The following is a 20228-nucleotide window of genomic DNA, read 5'->3' on the forward strand; positions in this document are numbered from 1 at the left end:
GATCATTTGGTAGTTCTAGTCTTAATTTTTTGAGGAATCTCCATAACTGTTTTCCATAGTGTCTGCACCAGTTTGCACTCCCACCAGCAGTGTACGAGGGTTCCCTTCTCTCCACATCCTCTCCAACATTTGTTGTTTCCTGTCTTGTTAATTATAGCCATTCTGACAGACATAAGGTGATATCTCATTGTAGTTTTGATTTGCATTTCCCTGATAATTAGTGATGTTGAACATCTTTTCATGTGCCTGTTGGCCATCTGTATGTCTTCTTTTGAGAAATGTCTGTTCAGATCTTTTGCCCATTTTTTAATTGGGTTATTAGTTTTTTTGTTGTTGAGATGTATGAGTTCTTTGTATATTTTGGATATTAACCCCTTATCTGATATATGGTTTGCAGATATCTTCTCCCAGTTGTTAGGTTGTCTTTTAGTTTTGTTGATGGTTTCCTTTGCTGTGCAGAAGCTTTTTAGTTTGATGTAGTCCCATTTGTTCATTTTTTCTATTGTTTCCCTTGCCCGGTCAGAGATGGTACTTGAAAATATGCTGCTAAGACTAATGTTGAACAGCGTACCGCCTATGTTTTCTTCTAGATTTGTCATGGTTTCAGGTCTTACGTTCAAATCTTTAATCCATTTTGTGTTAATCTTTGTGTATGGTGTAAGATACTGATCTGCTTTCATTCTTTTGCATGTGACTGTCCAGTTTTCCCAACACCATTTATTGAAGAGACTTTCCCCTCTCCTTTGCTTGTTCTTGGCTCCCTTGAGGAAAATTAGCTGTCCATAAATATCTGGGTTTATTTCTGGGCTCTCAATTCTGTTCCATGGATCTATGTGTCTGTTTTTGTGCCAGTACATGCTGTTTTGATTATTGTAGCTTTTTAGTATATTTTGAAATCAGGGAGTGTGATACCTCCAGCTTTGTTCTTTGTTCTCAGGATTTCTTTGGCTATTTGGGGTCTTTTGTTGTTCCATATAAATTTTAGGATTCATTGTTCTATTTCTGCAAAAAATGTTGTTGGAACTTTGATAGGGTTTGCACTGAGTCTACAGATTGCTTTAGGAAATAGGGACATTTTAACTATGTTAATTCTTCCCATCCAAGAGCACGGAATATCTTTCCATTTCTTTGTATCTCCTTCGATTTCTTTCAACAATGTTTTATAGTTTTCAGCATACAGGTCTTCACCTCTTTAGTTAAGTTTATTCCTAGGTATTTTATTCTTTTTGTTGCAATTGTAAATGGGATCGTATTCTTAATTTCTCTTTCTGCTACTTCATTGTTAGTGAATAGAAATGCAAATGATTGTTGTATGTTATGTTTGTATCTTGCAACTTTTCCATACTCATTTATCATTTCAAGAAGTTTTTTCGTGAATTCTTTAGGGTTTATATATATAAAATCATGTCATCTGCAACTAGTGACAGTTTCACTTCTTCCTTTCCACTTTGGGTCCCTTTTATTTCTTTTTCTTGCCTGATTGCTCTGGCTAGGACTTCCAATCCTATGTTAAATAAGAGTGGTGAAAGTGGGCATCCTTGTCTGGTTCCTATTCTTAGAGGGATAGCTTTCAATTTTTCTCCATTGAGAATATTAGCTGTGGGTTTATCATATATGGCCTTTATTATGTTGAAGTACTTTCCTTCTATACCCATTTTATTCAGAGTTTTTATCATAAATGGATGCTGTATCTTGTCAAATGCATTCTCTGCATCTATTGAGATGATCGTGTGGTTTTTATTCTTCATTTTGTTAACGTGGTGTATCACGTCTATTGGTTTTCAGATGTTGAACCAGCCCTGCAACCCTGGAATAAATCTCACTTGATTATAGTGTAAGATCTTTTAATGTATTGTTGTATTCAATTTGCTAGTATTTTATAGAGGATGTATGCATCGATGTTCTTGACTTTTTAATTATAATGTGTCCTGGTGTGGGCCTCTTTGGGCTTATCTTGTTTGGTGCTCTCTGTGCTTCTTGTACCTGGATGTCTGTTTCCTTCCTTATGTTAGGAAAGTTTTCAGCTACTATTTCTTCAAATAGATTCTCTGCCCCTTTTTCTCTCTCCTCTCCTTCTGGGACACCTATAATACAGATGTTAGTGCACTTGCTGTTGTCCTAGAAGTCCCTTAGACTGTCCTTGTTCTTTTTAATTATTCTTTATTTTATCTGTTCATCCTGGGTGATTTCCTCTAGTCTTTCTTTTGTATCATCTACTCTGCCATTGAGTCCCTCTAGTGAATTTTTCATTTCCAGTGTTGTATTCTTCATTTCTGATTGGTTCTTTTTTATATTTTCTGATTCTTTGTTGAAGTTCTCACTGAGTTCATCCATTCTTCTCCCAAGATCAGTGAGCATCCTTATGACTCTTAGTTTGAACTTTTTCTCAGGTAGATTGTTTAGTTCTTTTCCTGGGATTTTGTCCTGTTCCCTTGCTTTGAATGTATTCCTTTGTCTCCTCATTTTGCCTCTTTCTCTGTGCTTATATCTATGTATTAAGTCAGTCAGATACATCTCCCAATCTTGGAGAGGTGGCCTTATGTAAGAGATACCTTATGAAGCCCAGCAGTGTGCTTCCCTCTCGTGACCAGTTCCAAGTGTTCCAGGAGTATCTGCTGTGTGGGTTACATGTGTCCTTCTGTTGTGGCAGGACTGCTCTTGCTGCAGGTGCCCAGGGGCCAGGCTGTCCCGCTGGCCAGCAGATTGTAATGCTCAGCTGTGTGTGGCTGCTATGGACCCTTCAGACACTTTATCAGGGATGGGAAGCCCCAGCACAGTTGGCTGCAAGATCTAATAGCACATTCCTTTTGCAGTTTTTCTGTTAAGTGAGTAGGCCCCAGCCTGGCTGGTTGCTAGGCTCAGGGGCTTACAATTGCTGTAGGCCTCAGGCCTGCAAAGCTGTTGTCAGCTCTCTCAGGATTGCAGCTGAGTGGGACCAGCCCCAGGCACAGTAGCACCCAATTGTTTCAGGCTTTGAAAGGTGGGGCCAATCCACTATGTTCCTGTTTGAGAAGCACAAGTCTGCTACAGCTGACAAGCCCCACTGCCCACAGGGCCATACACCCTTCAACATAGTCTTACCCCATGCATGCACCCTGATGCCCTGAAGCAGACCCAGTTGCCCAACTGCAGAGACTCCACACACTCCACCAATGCAGACCCACCCCTCATGCACACCCTGCCACACAGAGGCAGACCCGCTTCCCAGCTGCAGAGTTTCCAGGCACCATGCCTATGCAGGCCCACAAGCTGCCTGAGGGCTTGCTGTTGGGTGGAGCTAGTCCCTAGAGCAGGCTGCCTGCCTTGGCTCAGCTGGGTTAAATTGGTTCTCTAGTGTGTGGGGCAGACCCCTGTGCTAACAGGCCAGGGGAAGAACTTCAGTGGCTTCTGCCATTGACTGTGTCAGCTTACCTTTACTAGGGCACAGCAATGGCTGCCACCAATGTCTCAGTCCCTGGGGAGGTCTCACCGCTCACCAAGATGCACCCAGAGCCTACTGAGTGAGTCTCTTTTCACCAAAGAACTGTGCACCTTTCTTCCTGGTGACTTTAGGTTGCTTTCTGAAACAGGTGAATTTGTGCATGGGCCCTTTAAGAGTAGGCTTTTTTTTCCCCTTCCGTCCAATGGCTTTTCTTGGGGTATTTCCTGTTGTTAATAGCCAGCAAAGCCAGATATTATGACACTTGTCTTGGTTGTGCTGAGTCCAAAAGATGCTTATTGTGGTAATGCTTCCCAACTCAGATCCCCCACTCCTCCAGGGAAAGCTTCGTACCTGAAGGTTGCTCCCAGCCAGCTGTGAGGCACAGAGGCGGCTTTTTTCTCTCCAGAAAGGAATTTCTGCCTCTTTCACCTCAGTCAGGACTGTCCCTTGTTGTGGGGGTTCTTTTTATCCAGTTTTCAATTCTCTCTCAGGGGTAATTGTTCCAAGTATACTTGTAAATTTGTTGTGTCCATGGTAGGAGGTAAGTTCAGAGTCCATCTGTACTACCATCTTGACACAGTCCCCCTGTTCTAACTTCTTAAACTGACAGCTTTGTTCCCTATTTTCCATGTGTAATAAAGAGCATGTTTATGGTAATAAATTCACCTCTAAGCATAATTTTGGCTTCATGTCATAAATTTTGATATGTACTATTTTCATCATCATTGCTTTCTAAATAATCCATGATCATGTTTTACTCTTTTTAGCCCAAGAGTTGTTTAAGAATCTCTTCTTTTCCCTCAAGAACCTGGATTTTGTTCTGGTTACATTCAGGTGTTTGTGTCAGTTTCTATTTTTATTGCCATGTGGTTAGAGAATATCGCCTGTACCATTTTTACCTCAGGGATTAAATGAGGTCCCCTCAGGAGCCAAGGACATTTGTTTTTTAATTCCCTAAGTATCTGAGAAGAATGTGTGCTCTCTGTAGGGTCGAGAGGCCAAATGGAGAGAAGGGCTAAGCTCGGGCCCCATAGTCTCATTGCCTGGTCTAAGTTCTTCCTCTTGCTAGGTGCCTGTGGGCGCAACACTTGACCACTCTGAGCTCCAATTTCCTCATCTGTAAAATGCAGAGAGTACAAGTTCTACCTCCTAGAGTTGTCATTAGGATTAAACGAGCTTCGTAATAGCCGTTGGATCAGTCTTACTCCATTTTATTATTTAAATCCAGTATATCAGTGGTTCTCAACAAAATGATTTTTCGATACTACCACCCTACATATAACTGCATAAGTCAGGATCTCTTGGGGTAGGATGCTTTTTCAAAATCTTTTGATTTTGAAGATAGATAGAAAGATAGATAATAGGTGTAAGTTTAGCTATAGATTTACAAGTATAGGTACAGGTAGAGACACTTAGGACCCGTAGATGTAAATATGGATATAGACATGGGTGTAGATAGAGATGTATAGGACCAATAGAAACAGGGATGGATAGACAGACAGAAAGATAGAGAGAGAGATAGAAAACATAGGTAGGATCTATGGATATGAGTGTCAATATTCTCAGATCACCTCTTATTCTTCATTTGGAGGAACTGTGATGAGCCACTGGTACTGATGCAAATGAAGTGTGTCCCTGCCCCTGTGAGACGTGTTGAAGGGGGAAAAAAATAAGCTTGAGGACCACTATCGACAGTCTTCTTTTTGTTTCTCTATTTGACTATCAATGATTGAGAATGTTGTGTTACAGTACCTCCCACTACAGTTGTTACATTTTGTTGCCTTCTTGTGTTCCTAACAATTTTCGTATCTGTGTTTGCCTGATATAACTCTCTTTGTTTTCTTGGAGAGTCTTTTTTTTTTAAGAAGTTTCCTTATTTTGCAAGTCAAACCTTTAGTCAGCTGTCTGTCATCTTGTTTTGTTCTTTCTGGATTTTTGTGGCTTTTTTTGCTTCCTCACTTTTCCATTCATACCTGATCCATCTCTAATTTCCAAGTTTTCTTTTTATCTATATTTGGACTTTTATATTCATGTTATTAGCAATTATTTTAAAATTACAGTCTTCTTCCCCAGGAACACGTTTTTATATCTGCATTTAGTTTGGCTACCTCATTAATGATAATTATTTGGGTTTAACTATATCTTCTTAGTTGTCTTTCTCCCTGATAGTTTTTGATTTCCCTGCTTTTGTTCATTTTTTGGTCAGGCTCATAACTGCAGTACATTCTGTCACCTTGCATGTATGAGAATGCATTTCCTTTGAAGTATCATATAAATGACAACTTGATTGTAAATCAAAATATATATCATAAACTTTTTCTTTCAAAACTGAAGCAATCGTTCCACTCTGTTCCAACAGTTAATATTATAAAAAAGTTGAAGTTCAACCTGATTCTTTATCCTTGTAGGTTACACACGCTTTTCTTTCTAAATGCCTTTTATATTTTTTTCTTTATTTTTAAAATTAAAAAGCCCTCTAGGATATGTTGCAGTGGAAATCTCTTTTCATTAATTAGATCTGGGACTTTACAACAATTTCAGTCTGGACCTCAAGTCTTTCTTAAGCTTAGGAAAGGTATCTGCTTTCTTAAATTATTTCTTCTCCTTTAATTTCACATGTCTTCTCTCTCTCTAGGATTCTTGATATATGCATATTGAGTTCTTTTTTCATCTATCTTCCATGTCACTTGTCATTTCTCTCATTCTTGTAATCTCTTTATCCTTTTTCTGTGGATTTTGGGAGAATTTCCCAAATTTAATCTCCACTTCGCTGTTTAATTTCTACAGATTCCAGCTGCCAGGTACTAGGGTTTCTCATCTCTTTGTAGCCTTTATTGATCTCAGATATTTCATTTGGCATGTCTTCCTCCTATGATTTCACAGATGCAATAGTAGATTTAATCTTGTGACAACCACGATGGAAAATCTTCTGAGATTTTTGCCTGTTCTTTGTTGTAGCTCACATGAAAATACTTGCTTTGATTTCTCAGAGTGCTCTCCTGCCTTAGAACTTTGGAATCTTTTCTGATATCCTGTGGTTTTATTATGCGCTTATCCGTGGAGAGAGATGGCTGCATATGTCCAGGACTGGAAGTTGAAATAGGTTCTGTGAGAGATTGCGGGGATTCTGCTCCACATGTGTCAGGCCAGATGGGAGGATGGAAAAGTTGAGGTTTGTTTTGCTCCATTGATAGGAGAAGCTTGAGATGATGGTGGTAACCAAAAGAAACGTTGTCTTCATGAATTTCCTTTTGCTCTGGCAGCCAGAAGCTAGCTGGGGCCATGACATTTAGGCTCAGCCATCTGGGTCACATGTAAATCTGAGTGCTTTGTGCAAAAGACTCTCCAGTGCCCATGACCAATAGCATCACATGGACTTTCTGGAAGCACTGATGGACCCCAGCTATGCCTCCCTGTGGCTCCTTGACTGGTTCCAACTCCAGCTCTTACTACAGTGGAGACGTAGCCTGGCTTTCTATAACCTCCACCTCCCTTCTGATGTGTCAGTCAGCAGCCATTTCAGGGGCCCTAAGACTGCGGAGGGGCAGCATGCAGAGTGGCCATACCACTCCCTTCCCCCACTTCCACAAGACAGTGATGATGAACAGGGCTATGCTCATAGCTACAGGTCAAGTTGGTGCTGTCTTTACTCTCATCCATCTGCAGCACATCAAGCAGAAGATAGACCTTTATCTTCTGATAGACAGGCTTCCAAGAGCCCCAGCATCCTGTGGCCAGGCAGGTTTCCCCAGTTTGTGTGTTATTGGTTGGGTGGCAATATGTCCTGCTTTGCCTGGGACATTCCCACCTTTCACTTGGTTGTCCATGTTAACTATTAATAACATGGCCCTTTCACTCTCAAAAGTGTCCTAGTGTGAACAATAAATTATGTGATGCCTCTGGTTATCGGTCATTTCACAGGGGATCTGGGAAAGGCCAGTTATTCTCAGATGATCACATCACCCTCCTCCCCGGAAGCTGGAGCCATTTTTTCACTTTATCAGATTGATGTCAGCTTTCCAAGTAAACCACCAGTCAGTTTGGTAATGGCCGTTCTCCCCATCCCTGTGGATCAAGACGTCTTTAGAAGCTTTGTCCTCTCCGGGCAGGTTATTTAATCATCGTGAACCTCTCTTTCTTGATCTATTAACTGGGGGCACTGAACTCTTGCCATGCCAACCTCCCGTTGACCATAGATCAAGATAAGATCATGGAGGTGAAAGCCTTCTGTAAACTTTACACTGTAAAGTGCAGTAAAAATGCGAGGCATCCTTTCAGGAAGACCTGGGATGTGGAAAGAATGGCTGTGAGGGGTATGGGCAGCCCCTCCTCCCTGGCCAGGATTTTATCTGCTGGGCCCTACTGCTGGACTCACTGTCTTTCTCTCCTCCCTGCCCCTTATCTCGGCAGGAGAATCGCTGCCCTTGGCCACCTCCAATCAAGTTCTCATAAAGTTCAGTGCCAAAGGCCAAGCACCAGCCAGAGGCTTCCACTTTGTCTACCAAGGTATGCAGGACGTGGACATGGGACGTGTGAAGACAGTGTCAATTCTTCAGTGACTCAGCAACCAAAGGAACGAGACCTTTGACCACTAGTCTGAGCATCATTCTTAGGGTGTTTGGAGACGTTTACTGGTTTGTGGGGCAGCTCCTAGAAATTCAGTTGAATTTTATATGTTCAGTTACCCGACTGACGATTCTTGGACCAAACTCCATGTTGAGTGATGGAGGAAATCAGTCATGAAAAGTTAATTTCCCCCCCCCCCCCCCCCACCATTGTCTGGTCCAGCGCTGATGGCATTGGGAAGACCAGCCCAGGCCTCTTACCTAGACTCCATCCCACAGAGCTTGATTTTGTCTGCAACGCCCAGTAAAGGTGTGGGAAAAACACAGGCTTGGGAGCAAGATGGACATGGATTTAAATTCGAGCTCTGCCACTTTCTAACTGGGCACCAACTACTCCACATTTTTGAGCCCCAGTTTGTTCACCTGTAAAAGGATGGTAATAATATTACCTCACTGATAGGATGAAAAGAGTTCAAAAGTTGTCGGCACCAAGCAGGTCGTCAACGTTCGTTCCCCTCCTTACTGGCCCTGAAAGGCAAAGTCTTGGAGCACCTCAGCTTTCACCTGCAGGTTCCAACTTCTCCCTGTCCAGGAGAATGTCCATTCTCCTAGGGCCCGTTCTCAGCATGGTCCTGTTCAGTCCACTGCCCAGGATGAGCTGTGTTTTCCTGTGCATGGGTAATCCTGCCATGGGGGTGCCATCCCTGGGACCTGAGTTAGAGTCCTATGTGCTATCATGGGCAAGGGAAGAGGAGATTCAGTCATGGAGAGCAGGGCCCTGGGCAGGGTCTAAAGGCACATGGGGAGAAGAGGCCAAAGTCAGGGTGAAGGCACTGAAAGCAGGGGAAGAAGGGCCACTCCCCCTGTTAGGGGCATAGGACCCCAATGGGTGAGGGGCATCACTGCGAAGGCAAAGAACACAACTAGGCCTGAAGCCTGGGCCCGGGCACTCACACTGCCTTCCATGGTTTCCAGAAGCTGTGCTGCAACATTGTGTGTCCAAGTATCTTTCAGTTAGATGGACATCATTCTAGAAAGCCCCTGCCCCTTCCCTAAGGGAAAGTGCCCAACGCCTCTCAGGATCCCATCCAGACTGTCTCCGTTTCAGTCTTGTTGTCAGTCCATCCCCGGGTCAGTTTCTAGAGGGGCGAGGCCTGCCCATCAGTGCCCTTGTCCTCTGCAGCGGTTCCCCGAACCAGCGCCACGCAGTGCAGCTCTGTGCCGGAACCCCGCTACGGCAAGAGGCTGGGCAGTGACTTCTCGGTAGGGGCCGTCATCCGCTTCGAATGCAACTCCGGCTATGCCCTGCAGGGGTCCCCAGAGATTGAGTGCCTCCCTGTTCCTGGGGCCTTGGCCCAGTGGAATGTCTCAGCACCGACGTGTGTGGGTGAGTACCCGGACAACCAAGACCTGAGGAGGGGGTGGCCAGGAGATAGTCCTTTCTCCCTGGGGGAGCCCGCAAGACCCAGCAGCTGCCCCAAGACACACAGCAGCCCCTGCTCACCAGCATGACTTAAGCAGGGTGTCCCATTCCAGCCAAATCCTTATTCCTGAGGGTTGGGTATGAAGAAAGCAAGGCGGAGGAATTGGGGTTGCTGGGGGTGGCCAGGGCGGGGAAGTGTGTGAAGGGAGGAGCACAGGTCCAGGTCCCTGAGGAGGACTGTATGGGGTGGAGTCACTCGAGGAGGTGAGACTGGGGCCCTACAGGAGAAGCCGGCAGGGGGAGGTGCCTGTTTGGGGAGGCTTCCGTGGCGGACCCACAAAGACCAGAGCTGCCTCCTCCTAGTGCCATGTGGAGGCAACCTCACGGAGCGCAGGGGCACCATCCTGTCTCCCGGCTTCCCGGAGCCCTACCTCAACAGCCTCAACTGCGTGTGGAAGATCATGGTCCCCGAGGGCGCTGGCATCCAGGTAGGGGCACAGAGACATTCTGGTCAGGGGGCCGGCCAGGAGGGGACATAAAGGCCCTGTCCCTGCCCCTCAGGCCAAGTGTGGAGGTGTGGCCCACAAGCAGAAAGGCACAGCAGCTCTCAGCCCAGGAGCTTCAGGGGGCGAGAGGAGAGAGCTGGTGACTCAGGAAGGAGGCTGGGTGGGCACTGGCTTGGGCCGTCAGGGAAGGCCAGAAGGAAGCAGTGGGTCTGGAGCCAGCCTACAAAATGGAGGAGGATTCAAAGATGTTTTTCAAATGGCTTGAGGGGTTCTTTGCTTAAGACTGAGGGGGATAGAAGAAAGGACACTGCGGGTAAAGGAAGGAGTGAACTGACAGCACCGACGAAGCATCGAGGAGCACCAAGCACACACCTCCAGTGTCACACCTGCAGCCTGGACCCTAGCAGTGGAATTGGGGCCATAACTGGTGCCCAGTGGTCAGAGCCAAGTGGAGAAGGCCCCAGAACTGTGCAGTGGCATGGAAGAGGGTCCACAGCTGGCCAGGCCAGTAGAGAGGCAGCAAGCAAGGACTGGAGGAGGACACGTCTGGCCAGGAGCGGGTTTCTAGCTCATTGCTGTAGGATGTCTGATGCAAATAAGACAGGAAAGTGGGGAAACCCAAGGAATGTTCAGGGAACAAGGAGAAGGCCAGTCGGACTGAAGTAGTCCCACTTCCTGGAACTTCCTCTCCCCATTCCCTGCCTTACAGAGTACCCCACTGCCTTATAAGCATTCATCTCACATCTGTCTCCTTCACTGGACAATGAGCTCCTTGCAGACAGGGACCCCATCTTACCTTTATCAGCAGGGCCTAGCACAGTGTCAGCCGGAGTAGATGCTCAATAATTGAATTAATTATGTGAAGGGAGGAGGGGGAGGGAGGGAGGGAGGGAGGGACACAGACTGTCTAACCAACAATTCAATCCCCCTGCCCTCCCAGATTCAAGTCATTAGTTTTGTCACAGAGCAGAACTGGGACTCCCTCGAAGTGTTCGACGGTGCGGACAACACTGTGACCATGCTGGGGAGCTTCTCAGGTGAGGTGGGATGTCCAGGACCCCGACCCAGAGGGCAGTAGTGGACTTTATTATTATTGTTATCATTATTATTATTGAGATATAATTCGCATAACCATAAAATTCAGCACTTTAAAGTGTACAATTTAGTGAATGTTAGTATATTCACAAGGTTCTACAACCATCACCATTATGTAATCCCAGAACATTTTCATCACCCCACAAAGAAACCAGGTACCATTTGTACTCCCACCCCATCGCCTACACCCCCGTCCTCCGGCAACCACTAACCTACTTCCCATCTCTATGGATTTGCTTGTTCGGGACGTTTCATATAAATGCAGTCCTACAGCGTGTGGCCGTCTGTGTCTGGCTTCTCCCGTTCCACGTGTTTTCATGGGTCACCTTGTTGTAGTGCGTATTAGCACTTCATCAATGGAGGGACCACATTTCCTTCATCCATTCATCAGTTGATGGACACTCGGTTGTTTCCACTTGTTGGCTAATTATGAGTAATGTGACTATGAACATTCACGTACAAGTTTCTATGGGGACATCTGTGTTCAGTTCTCTTGGGTATATACCTAGGAGTGGAATTTCTTAGGTCCTGTGGTAACCCTATACTTAACCTTTTGGGGGAGCTGACAAACTGTTTTCCAAAGTGGCTACACTGTTTTCCATTCCAGCGGTAGATTTCTGAGAGTCTGGTGTATGTTTCTGCCCAATGACCAGGGCAATTTTCTGGGTCTTTTAGGCCCCAGAATTCCATGTTGCCAAGATAAAAAATGAGTCAGTTGCCCCAGATAAACTGCCTACGCTGCCTGGATTGCCCAGATAATTACACATGTCAGAGTCGTTTTGAAGATGGCTGCAAGGGAGCCAAACTCATAGGCCCCCCGAGGAACTCGCCCTACTGCTGGCGTGTGGCTCTGACACTGCTCATTGTGCAGGAAGCTGTTGGAGGTCTCCCTTCCCTCGACCACTGGAGACCCAACACTCTGCCCCGTGCTAATTTGTCATTTAGTGAGTTTGAAATCTGGGGCCTTAGGATCAGCATGTCAGCAGGTAGCAGAAGCAAGAGAAAGGCAGGGCGGGGGGAGATTGGGAGCCAGGGACGCAAAGCCTGAGTGGTCCCTTTCTCCTTGCCCTAGGAACAACTGTGCCTGCCCTTCTAAACAGCACCTCCAACCAGCTCTACCTTCATTTCTACTCAGACATCAGCGTGTCAGCAGCCGGCTTCCACCTGGAGTACAAAAGTGAGAACCCAAAGTCTCAGCTGTGTTCAGGGATCAGGGTGGGAACTCAAGATACTGAGCGCCCATGATGAGCAGGGATATACTGGGGCTGCATTTTCTCCATCCCACTTGAGCCTTCTCACAGACCTAGATGTGGATACTAAAGCTCAGAGAAGGTCTGAAACCTTCTCAAGACTGCACAGCCAGTAAATTGGAGGAGCCAGAATTCTCAACTGAGTGTGTGTTACTCAGAAACATGTGTGCTTCCTCTGTGTCCACACCAGGAATGGGAAGGGGGCCTGCCCATTGGCCTAGGCTTAGTATATAATTCGGGATATAAGAAAATAGAAGTGCTCTCCTCCTCCTTTCCTAAAAACTAGCCTCTCCAACCCTGGTTCTGTGATGCAATTGTCTTTGGAAATGTGGGAAGGCATGGTTGGCTTGACCATCTTTGACAGCATGGGCCTGTGCAGACGGAAAGCCTCATTGGTGCTAGAGGCCTGACAGGGTCAGCATTAGATGTTATGCAGATGCTCAACTGGTCTCCAAAACAAATGAGCTTTATTCAGGTGGTTGGGAGAGGATTAGCTGGATCCCAGGATGCTCGTGACCTGAAAGAACTGAAGCAGGAACACCTCATAGGAAAGACCCGGGACAGCTTGAGGCGAAGACTCTCAGGGGTCGAGAATAGGACAGAGACCTCAGAGACCTTCCTCACAGACCTCTAAGGCTCCTGGTGGAGTGAAGCATCCCAGGTTTCTTGAGTAACTCACATTTTCCTGTTACCCTCTTTTTTCTGTTCTCTCTAATTTTGTTTCCTTATCCAATATTTTAATTTGAGTCTTTAAACATTCCCTAGAATCTTCTCTTTTCTTTCTTCTTCCAAAGAATACTTCCTTCTTAAATCTCTTTGTCATTCTACTGCCTCATTCCCAGGAAAAATTCACTTCTTCTCAATTTTTTTTTTTTTTTTTTTTTTTGATTCACAGGAACTGGTAGTTTTCTCAGTAGCTGATGCTTATCATGCACTGTCCTCTCGTGGTGGGAAGAGCTAGGGTAAAACAAAGGTCTCCGTTAGTATTTGGAGACTGAAATTCCTAGGAGCCAAGACCTGTAGTATATTTTTGCTTTGTAGATAATCTAGGTAGAGGGCACAGAAAGAGAGAATTAACTACTATTGTAGAGGCAAATGGCTTTGAAGGGTACTGAAAAGTCCTGTCTATGGCCATGACTCACATTTAATGTTTACTTGATTGAAATGGAAATGGAACAATATGGTTTCAAAAGTAATAAATTGCATGTGATAAAAAATATCTTCCTTTGTTGTAAGCATGGCTTAAATAAAATCAAGCTGTGCAAGGTAAGAGAAATTGAAATGGACTTTTCTCTGTCTCCCTCCTTCTTTATCTTTCTGGTCTCACTTCTCTCCTCATTCCATTTTTTCTGCCACCACACTCTTTTGCTCTTACTTTCTCTCATGTTCTCTCTACCCCTCTTTCTCCTTCTATCACTATCTTTCCAGGAAGTAGGTCTCAGGTTACTCAGTTGTGATCACCACACTAAATACTGAGTTGCAATCTACTTGGAGTGCAGAGAGGAGTGGGGAGAAAGAGACAAGATGACAGCCAAGATAAATTATTTCAAATTCAGTTTGATAATTGTTTTAATCTTGTCCTTGGGGTCTTTTGTCCAAGCTGCTGAGATTTGTGGACACAGGCCCAAACAGGTTTCATTTCCATGCATCACGTTCACTTCTTCAAAGCACATGTATGACAGGAATTGCCAGGGAAGGGCATTAGGGAACTTTTTGGAGTGACAGAGATGTTGTGTAGTTTCCATAGGGGTTTGGGTTATACAGGTGTGTGCATTTCTCAAAACTCTGCAAATGTACACTTAGGATTTGTGCATTTCATTGTATGTAAATTTCCCTCAGAAGGAAAAAAAGGAGCTCATGGAGTTACTCATGCACATATAGACTCTCAGCTCGGAATGTGGAAAGAGGATTCATTAGCTGCTGCTAAGGCAGATGGCACTGGTGGTTGGTAGCCTAGGCTGGCCAGCCCTTCTGGTTCCCTTTCCACAAGCACCTGGCTCCCTGCAGGCACTGCAGACACCTGGGTTTCCCAGGAAGCCTGCGTCTCCCGAGGGATCTGGAATCTACCAGGAGGGCTATCTACCAGGAGATATCTACCAGGAATCTAATAAGAGGGCTAAGGCTGCCCTCTCTCTAACTCTCTGGGCCATGCAGGCCCAACCACACACTGTGGTCAGACCCAACCTCAAAGTCTGTTAGCCCATATGCCCTCCTCTCCTTTCCACCATCCTTGGTGAAAGAAGACACTTTGGAGTAGGCAGAGAACTCAGTTTACAGCTACCCCTCTGCTTGTCATGATTCTTCCAGCCCTCGTCCCTGGAGAGATGTACTCCAAGTCCTGTCCATCAATACACAAGGCCTTATGTAGTGCATCTTAAGCACCCACACCTACAGATGGGCTCCTGCAGGACACAGGAGCCATGTAAAGGCCACAGTCAGGAGATGCTACACTCCCATTTGCTGTGCTGATCAGCCAGTAAGGGATTCGAAGTGGACAAAGACGATTTCAGGAGAGGAGGTTTGGAGAGCAGGGCCGGAGTCAGACCTGAGCCCATGTGGCCTTAGAGTTTGGCCTCTAGAGCTGGTGTCAAACTGGGCTTGATTTGGATCCCAGCTTGGTGGCTCTCTAAGGGCACATCTCCGGGCCTCTCGACCTGTGTCCTCACCTGTGAGATGAGATGCTAAGACCTGCTTCAAGGGGGTGAGATGCTGTGTGTGACACACCTACCCCAACCTTGCTCATGGGAAATGCTCAGCGAGTGCTGCTCCCGTGATGATGGGATGGTGAGCAGGGAGCAGGAGGAAGAGCAAGAGGAAGGTTAAGACGGATGCCCCGGCAAAGCACAGTGTACAAGGCTGGGTGTATGAAAAGGACTAAGTGAATGTGGGCTGGATTAGAAGAGTCAAGAAAGGAGAGTGAAGGAGCATTTGAGGAGATCAGGGACCAGGGCAAGATGGTGAAGGTCCTAAAATGTCAGGGTGAGAAGGTGAGATTCCATGTAATAGGTGATGGGGACCCTCTTCAAACTGCTGGGCGAGAAAGTCTCATGATTCAAGGAGAGACATTAAGAAACATGAATGGCCTGTGAGTACAGGATGGGCTGGGTCAGCAGTGGCTGAGGGCAGGGGATGAGAGGGAGGCTGTTGGGGGTCCGGCGGTGAGTGAGGGCCAGAGCTGGGAGGCTATTGGGGGTCCGGCAGTGAGTGGGGGCCAGAAGTGGCCTTGAGAGGCTTAGTGTGGGGAGCCCCCAGTATTGCTCTCAGAAAGGAGCTGGCCTGACCTTAAAAACAAGAGAAATAGGCAGCAGAGTGTCATCCGGACAGTCTGTCCCAGAGAATGGGACTCTCTGGGCCCCTGAGCATCCCTGAGATGCCCCTCTATGATAACCACTCCCCTTCCTTCTTGCCTTTCGTTTGCCTCTCTCCCAATTCCTGAGCCTGCAGGAATTGTCTTCTGAGGGCAAGTAAAATGGAGGGCAGTCGGAGGCAAGAGTGATGTGGGAGGAGCTCATGCAGAGGGATCTGGGGGCCTAGAGTCAGGGCCAGGCCAGCTCCCTTCTCTCCTGCTCCAAAGTCCTTCACTGAGCCCAGGGACGGAGGGGCAGCCAGAGTTCCCAGATGATACTCACCTGCCCCAAGGAGCCTCCGTGCCGTGTAGGTAGTCTGATATTCTCTGTGCGCTGTGAGTGAAAAGGGTTGGGAAGCACTAGCCTGGAGGCCGGGAGGGGAGAAAGCTTAATTTGGAGGCAGCCTCTCCCTGCCAGCATCCCCCTGAGCCTACGTCACACTGACCTGCCGGGCTTGTCCATTCTCGATTCCTTCTGTCTCCATCTTGTCTAGCGGTGGGCCTGAGCAGTTGTCCAGAACCCGCCGTGCCCAGTAACGGGGTGAAGACGGGCGAGCGCTACCTGGTGAATGACGTGGTCTCTTTCCAGTGTGAGCCGGGATATGCCCTCCAGGTACCTCCCCGTGACACCCAGGGAAGGACACAGGTGTCCCCTGAGATGGGATTGGCCAGCCTTGCACCAGCAGAGCTGCAGTCACCAAAGAACAGAGAGAAGCCCCCACCACCACCACCACCCCATTCCCCTGGGGACCATTATCCCCTCCTGGAGCTGTTCATGCAAAAGACAAACTTTGCTGACTTCAGTGATTTGGCACAAGTCAGCTTCGAATATGTTCCTGCTAAGTTTCGGTTTGATTAGACTGTAGGAAAATGTAATCTTCCTTTGAAGGCCATGAGGGAATCTAGTAATTAAAGGATTCTCACAAGGAACCATTAGTAATGAGAATTCTTTAATAATGGCTCTTAATAAGCATCCTTCCCCAAAATCTCTCTCTCTCTGCCTCGCCCGCCCATCCCACAGTGGATCTATGTATCTGTTCCTTAACACAAGACCCCTGAAGGAGCCCCCGGTTCTGGGTTGCACACACACTTACACCGTGGGGGCACTAGCCCATCCCTGTTCCTGCTTCCTCCAGGGCCACGCCCACATCTCCTGCATGCCGGGGACCGTGCGGCGATGGAACTACCCTCCTCCGCTCTGCATCGGTAAGACAGCCCGGCCTTCTCAGCTCCTACAAATCCATTTTCTACCGGGGATTCGAGCTCAGTGACGTATCGTTGGGGTCAAGTTCAAATCAAGAGACAGTTTGGTATTGAAGGCGGTAGTTTTAGGCTGCTGTTTTTGTAAGCTTGAACTCCCACTCAAGGCTGTCAGGACTTGGAAACTTTCATCCACCAAATGAAAAATGGCGGGAGGCTTGCCCATTGGAAAACGTTATGATGACCATTCTGATTCCAGATAGTTAACAAAGACCCAAATGCAACCTCTGGGCACTTTGGGCCTTCCTCTGTGACTTGTCATGAGACCGACAGATGACATCCACTCAGAGAAATGCCCCATGGGTTGCAGGTGAAAAAGAACTTAGCTGGTTTGGTGGTTTGGTTTTATACCCTGTGATAAGCAATGACGAAGAGATCACTGGATACAAGAAAAGACAGGTCTCCACCCTATAGAAGCTTCCAGTCAGGTTGGGGCAGGAGAAACTAACATTTATTGAGTGTCTGCTACGTGCATTTATTGTCCACTCCATGCATTTATTGAGTGTCTAGTGTGTGCATTTATTGAGTGTCTACTGTGTACAAGGCATGGAGCTACGTGTTTCCGCACAGCAGGTCTTCAGGGGAGGTATCATTTTTGCAAACAGGAAAACTAGGACTTTTAGGATTAAAAATGTCAGAATCAGGAGTGGAAACCTAGGTTTCTCTGAGGCCCAGCCAACCACAAACTGCAAATCAAGGCTGACCTTGGGACAAGAAGCAAGTGAGTTGAAGGCCTGTCACTTGGGCATAAAGGCACTTTCCTTCTCTGATTTCACCAGGGGGCAAGGCCTGCTTGTCTGCCAAGTAGGTCAGAAATGTGGCTGGTCAGCCCCGGGCACTCTCCTCCATTGTCCATTACGAAGGCCTTGCCCAGGAAACCACCCGTAGTAACAGCAGCTGCTGTTAATAGGGTAGCTATTGAGGGTTTACTGTGTGTGCCAGCCCTTGTTTCAAGTGAAGCACCATCCTTTCTGTCATAACCTCAAAACAACCCTGTGACATAGGTGCTGTTGTTAGCTCCATGTTACAGTCAGAGGAAACTGAGGTTTGGAGGAATTTAGAACTTGCCCAAAATCACACAGGAAGTGGAAACGTTGGGCTTGTGCCCCAAGCAGTCAATGTCGAGTGCTCAGACACTGTTCTGTTCAGATCCATTGCTCTCTCCCCAGAAAGTGTTTGCCTAGACACTGCAGATCCCTCCCCACTGCTCCTTTCTCTGGGCTTCCATGACTGGCTAACCCCTTTCTGCTCTCACAACCTTTTCCTAATAAGATGTAGAGGAAAACTGTTGATGTCAACTGACCAGGCTGTAGTCATGCACAGCCCTGCATCCTCAGATGACTCTAAAATCACCTCGATTGGAGCTTCTGATGCCCCAGGCCCTCGCGCTTGGCTCTCCATGGAATGCTAACCACAGTCACTTTGGCTAAGGGCATATGTCAAAGTTCTGAGGGCAGGCTCCAGGTGGGGCTCATTTGCTGACCACCCAACCCCATGGAATATATATTTGTAAAGAGCCTTGCATGGTGCCTGGCACAGACTGGAGACAATGCAGGCCAGTCCCCTTCCTTCATTCTTTCTCCTCAGTCTTGGAAGAGTGAGGAGAGCAAGATTTGGGGGATAGTGTAAAAAACGGTCGTACTTTTGGAGCAGACCACTTTTCCTGCATGTCCTAAGGGAATTGACCTGTGAAGGGCATGCTCGAGGTCAAGAGTCCATAACTTGGGTTTGGAGCGCTAGGCAGTCCTAGGATCCTGGGCAACCCTTCCTGAATTTACATACTCAATTTTTCCCAGGTTTTTAGGGAGATGAACTATAGGTTCCTTTGGGTTCTCAAAGGGGTTTACACTTGGGAAAGGTTAAAAACTGCTGCTCTACGGGAGCGCCCAGACATTGGCATGACCCTGTGCTCTCCGCATTGCTGTCCTAATGCTCTGTCTGCTCCCACTGTCACAGCGCAGTGTGGGGGAGTGGTGGAAGAGATGGAGGGGGTGATCCTGAGCCCCGGCTTCCCAGGCAACTACCCCAGCAACATGGACTGCTCCTGGAAAATAGCGCTGCCCGTGGGCTTCGGTAAGTCTTCACCCCCAGGGCCCTGGGCTTGAAGCAACTGTCTGCCGTGGTCGCTCAGCAAGACCTTGGCCGAGGAAGTTGAGCTCTCTGCCTCTCTCTTTCCTCACCTGTTGCCCTCTTGTACAATCGTGAGGATCAGTTAAGAATGGTAGAGATGAACACGCTTTGGGAACGTAAAATATAGGGGAAAAAATCTTAAGGATTGCAATTACTATTATTATATGAGCTAAAATCCAGGCATGTGGACTGAGAAATTACTCAGGGATGGTTAGAAAAGGAAAAAAGCAATCTATTTTACAGAGCTGGACCTCAAGTTGTGCTTTTAACTCCAATATCCAATTTCTCATCCTAATTAAGTTGAGCCAAGGGCAATGTTAGATTGAGTTCACATTCTTTTTTATGCACATTCTACTGGCCTTAGAGATTGGGAGGTTTTTTTCTGTGTGGAGATGGAGTGTGCCAGGCACAGGAGTTGACGAAGTGTGGAGGACATTGATCTGGGTACAAAATTTAATTACTGGTGATTCACGTATTGTGCACTGGGAATTTAATTCAAGCCCAAACATCTCCGTTGAAGGGGGAAGGATTTGTGTTGACGTGGAATTGATGGGTCATCTTGCCCAAGTTATTGCTCTGCACCTAGGAATGAAATGTCCTGAGGAAGTCACTCCCGCATGGACCTGTGGTCTTCCAGTCTGTGACCTCAGGAATGAAGACCACCTGTTTTGTCCTTTATTATTCAGTCTACAGTGGGTCTTCTGATGGAGAAGGGGCTTTCTAGAGAAAGCAATCTAACTGGCCTTCTTTAAATACATTCTGAGGGGAGCAGAGAGGATGGTGACCCTCCAAAGGATGGAGTCTTATATTTAGTCCCAGCTTCTAAAGGAAACTCGGTGATCAGGGTGCAAAATGATGACAGCTACGGCAGCCTTGGGACTCTCCAGATTCTGAGACAGTGAGGAAAGAGGAGCTGGGAGACCCTATAGCTCAGGCCCCAGGCACGGCCCAGAAGAACCTCAGACGACAGAGGGATGGGTGAAAGGCGACTTCCAAAGGAACAGAGAAGTTTAAATGGGAGGTACCTCACTCTTCTCTATGAGTACTGATGCTCAGCCACCAGAGCTCTCTCTCTCTAAGTCCTGGGTGCTTATTGAGCCTCTGGGGAATAAGTCTCCTCCAGGGTCCAGTCACAGAAGACGAGGATACCTCACTTTCAAGGGAATGCTGGATTCCAAACAGTCCCTAATATGGCGCTTGGTTTCAGTGTGTACAGAGCCACTGCATTTACA

General features: G+C 46.8%; 1 protein-coding gene across 1 annotated transcript in view; it reads left to right on the forward strand.

The window, feature by feature from the left end:
• The window catches only part of CSMD2 (CUB and Sushi multiple domains 2), a 585891-nt gene that overhangs the window by 475667 nt on the left and 89996 nt on the right, over positions 1–20228 (forward strand). Inside the window, exons 33-40 of the mRNA XM_046662326.1 lie at positions 7832–7927; positions 9170–9373; positions 9773–9897; positions 10856–10952; positions 12083–12187; positions 16101–16219; positions 16743–16812; positions 18823–18939. Coding sequence (XP_046518282.1) covers positions 7832–7927; positions 9170–9373; positions 9773–9897; positions 10856–10952; positions 12083–12187; positions 16101–16219; positions 16743–16812; positions 18823–18939 — 933 coding nt within the window. The remainder of the gene's footprint in view (positions 1–7831; positions 7928–9169; positions 9374–9772; positions 9898–10855; positions 10953–12082; positions 12188–16100; positions 16220–16742; positions 16813–18822; positions 18940–20228) is intronic.

Source organism: Equus quagga, chromosome 5 (genome assembly GCF_021613505.1).
Source record: "Equus quagga isolate Etosha38 chromosome 5, UCLA_HA_Equagga_1.0, whole genome shotgun sequence".
NCBI lineage: Eukaryota > Metazoa > Chordata > Mammalia > Perissodactyla > Equidae > Equus > Equus quagga.